This window comes from Alligator sinensis, unplaced genomic scaffold (genome assembly GCF_000455745.1).
Source record: "Alligator sinensis unplaced genomic scaffold, ASM45574v1 scaffold108_1, whole genome shotgun sequence".
Classification (NCBI taxonomy): domain Eukaryota; kingdom Metazoa; phylum Chordata; order Crocodylia; family Alligatoridae; genus Alligator; species Alligator sinensis.
Window position 1 is genome coordinate 2,256,648 of NW_005842110.1, and position 3,741 is coordinate 2,260,388.

General features: G+C 42.4%; 1 protein-coding gene across 4 annotated transcripts in view; it reads left to right on the plus strand.

Annotated features, from left to right (window-relative positions):
* LOC102387013 (cytosolic phospholipase A2 delta-like) overlaps window positions 1-3,741 on the plus strand; it is a 47,018-nt gene that overhangs the window by 28,270 nt on the left and 15,007 nt on the right. For all 4 annotated transcript variants that reach the window (XM_025205301.1, XM_025205302.1, XM_025205303.1 and 1 more), the window contains one exon: window positions 145-280. In XM_025205301.1, the coding sequence (XP_025061086.1) occupies window positions 145-280 (136 nt within the window). The remainder of the gene's footprint in view (window positions 1-144; window positions 281-3,741) is intronic.

Genomic DNA, 3,741 nt, shown 5'->3' on the forward strand with positions numbered 1-3,741 from the left:
AGCAGGAAGCAGAGCAGAAGGGCTATGGAGAGGGTGCATGGTCTGTACCACCCTCAGGATGGAGGTCACCTTATGCACAATACCTCAGGGTATACAATGTAATACCTCAGGGTGTAGCAGTGTCCATATCTCTCTATGTTCCAGCCTGGAAGGTCTAGATGTGCGCCTGGGGTTTGATCTGTGTGTGGAGGAGCAGGATTTCCTGAGGAAAAGGAAGAAAGTGGTTGCTGAAGCACTGAAAAAGTTTCTTTATCTGGAACAGGATCTGCAAGAACATGAGGTATATTGCATGGGGGCTTGTGAGGTAGAATTCCCTGGTTAGGAGTGTGCTGAAATTAATAGGTAAGGTACCAGGAGATGATCTCCAAAAAACATGCAACATAGTCCTGGCTTTTGTAGGTCAGTAAAACTTGTTGTATCTGCTAAAATGGCTTCTTCTCTTCAGCTCTTTATGTTAACTCTTAATGTATGGAATAGGAGGGAGAGAAGCACATTTGATACTATCTCAATATATTGTTTATTTTAGTACACAATTGGCTACAATTTGTGAGATGTTTAATCACGTACACTGGATGTTTTACATCCTCTGCTGAAAAACATACTGTACCAATGTAATACTTTAGAAATCTTCCATTGGGGCAAGTGAACGTCTGATGGGCTAGGCTTTTCTCCATTAGGCAGGAACCTTAGTCATTAACAATAATGCTTATGTATTTAACAGGTTCCACTAATAGCTATTATGGCAACAGGTGGAGGCTATAGGGCAATGTCATCACTATATGGCCATCTTCTAGGTTTCCAGAAGATGAATTTGCTGGACTGTATTACATATCTTACTGGAACTTCTGGTTCAACATGGTAAAGACAAAGCCGGGGGGAGGTGGTATTCTGAATCATTGTTCAGTAGTTCTCAACCTTGTTAGATTCAAGGCACCACTCAGAAAATGTCATTTCTTAGCCTTCACTTGTTTCTTAACTACAGAAAAATAATGGAGCAATTCTTCTGTTGTAAAGAACTCAGACCACACCGGGTCAAAATGTTTTTGACTCGATGGATTCCTATTTGAAATCTCTGGGTTTATCTTGTGAATCGTGTGTATGTGCTTGTACACAGAACAGAGCTAATACTGTAAAGCATTCCACAGTGCCCTTAGAAGGATCTCATGGCACTCCAGGATGCTGTGGCAGCCTGGTTGAGAATCACTGCATATTTTTAGTATTTTGAGGCCCAAGGTCAGATTCAAGCTGGTTCCACGTACGCCAATGCTTAGCTGTTGGAATGCTTAAAGCTGAGGCACTTTGCTCAGGAGGGTCATTCAGTTTGACTGGGTTTGGGTGCCTACAACCTCCATACTATACAATGATTGTACTTAGGTGGCTCAGAGTGATTCAGAGCTGGGAGCCTATATAAACAATTGGCATCTCCAAAGGGAAGTTCAGAAAGCTCAAGCTCAGAAGTAGACAGTATCCCCCATAACCTTGTTATGCGATAAAGCTTGCCAAAAACTGGTGCCAATTTGAGAATGGTTGTGAAAGAGTAAACATTGCCCTCTGCCCGCTCCTGCTTGCTGGTGGGGAGAGAGAAGCTGGCAGTCATCTAATAGCCCAGTTTCTTTCTCATTTTTTTCTTCCATGCATCTACTCTGGCAAAGAAAATCAGAGAGCTCTTCCCCGCTTAAGACATGCCCCTCAATTTCAGAGAGCTAGTTTCAGGGGGAGGGGGAAACGAGTGTGGTATGTGAGGAAATATGGACATTGTCATATTTCATTATCCCTTTTAAAATGGCTAACAATTTAATTATAAAGAAATATGAAAAATTGAGTAGGCAGTTAAAGTGCCTCTATTTTTGACGTAGGTTCTAGTTATTAATCAAAGAGCCCTAGATATTAATTACAGATGCTGGAGTTGCACAATCTTTAACAGACAATTGTTCACTTAACATGTCTGTTTTCCCAGGGCTATCAGTAACTTGTATGAAGATGCTAATTGGTCACACAAGGATCTGGTGGGTCCAATCAGCAAAGCTCAAAAGCATATTACCAAAAGCAAGGCAAGCGTTTCTTCCTGTGAGAATCTGAAGCATTACATCAAGGAGCTGAGACAGAGGGCCCAAGAAGGACACCTCATTTCTTTCACAGATATGTGAGCTCTTGTACTTGAACATATGTTGCATGGTGAAGTACGTGCTTTGCAAATCACTCTCCTTTGTTACCAGATTTCTGTGAGGAGCCATTTCCTTATCCATCTTCCTAGAGATCTTCTTGACATCTGGGGCTGAGGATGAAAATAAATCTTAGGTGCTGAAATGGCTCAGTGGTTCCCAGGAGTTACTGTTGCAGTTTGCTGCTCAGCTGCATATGAGAAAGGAGATATAAATAAGCAGCCAGGTTGAGTTGGTTATTTTAGATAAGGAAGAGTCTAAAATAACTTTTCTTACTTGCTCCAAAATACCGCTTAAGTAGCCTCTATTGGAACGCCTGTGCTGCGAGATAGGCTTTGGACCGATTCTGTTTCCTGCCCCTATGTCCATGACATTTTGAATGTTCTGTCTAAGCCAGGGGAGTTTCCTGATCCTTCTGCAAGTCAAGCACTTTCTAAACCAGTGTGTAATGCCTGGGTTCAGCAGAGAAGCTGTAGGCAGCTTTCAGGAGCAGGTTAGACTTTATCATAAATAAACTAAGGGAGAGAGATAACTGGGAGACAGCTCTATTAAACAACAGTTTGCAGCCCCTGCTCAGCCAGTTTTCCACAACCCACATGGTTACTACAAGCCTCTTAAAGGACTACGATCTTTACATCTCCTTTTTTCTTATGAAAAATAATAAAAGACTATATCTGTTTACATTCATAACATTCCAGCCACAACAGCTCTCAGTTAATCTCTGGATAGGCTTTCTTGTTCTTATAGACATCAGTTTTTTCAGAGGTTCAGCCTCTGCTCCTGGAACTTCTTTATTCTACTCTTTATCCTTCCTGGTTTTTTTCCGTTTGGGTCTGTGCTTTCTTCCACAGTGTCTGCAGTCTTTCATGTGGCTGGAAGGTGCTTGCCCACCTGATATCAGTTGACAAGCTTCTGGTTGGAGTAATGGCTTTGCTTGACCAAGGCTGCATGCTTAATTCCCATTGCTCTTAACTTTGTTGGCTGGTTCTTGTTTTTCCTCCAAAGTGTGTGTTCTGTGCTGACTGAACCCAGTAGCCTGGCATATTCTACATTATGGGTCAGCAGCCAAGCAAAGAAACTGGATCTGGATTGTAGTGGAGTCCCCCAAAGCTGATGAAGCAGTTTGGGGCTCATGGGGGTTACATTCCAGTAGTCCCAGTCCCCTTGTCAGTCTCAAACCTCTGCTGTGGGAGAGGCTGCAGCTGCAAGAGGAGGTGTTGGGATAGCCAGCAACCAGGATGTTAATGTAGACCTCTTACTGCAGCCACTCCCTTTCTTGATGCCAAATTTACCATTACTGATTGCTGATTTGGGGGCACGTGGTAAGTGAGAAAATATGGTAATAAAGTTACTATCCCCCATCCCTGCAATGGTCAGAAAAATGGTTATTTTCTGTTCCTTGCTTTTTTCTGTAGCTCTACTTGCTTTCAAGAAGAATTCTATTTCTTGCCTGAATCTCTTCCAGCCTTTTGTTGCATTTCTGGAGAGGTTCAGATGCACTGGAACTCTAAGCTGGTCCATTCTTTTCCAAAACACTAACCGTTTCTTTCAAACCACTTTTGGCACCACATATTATAAA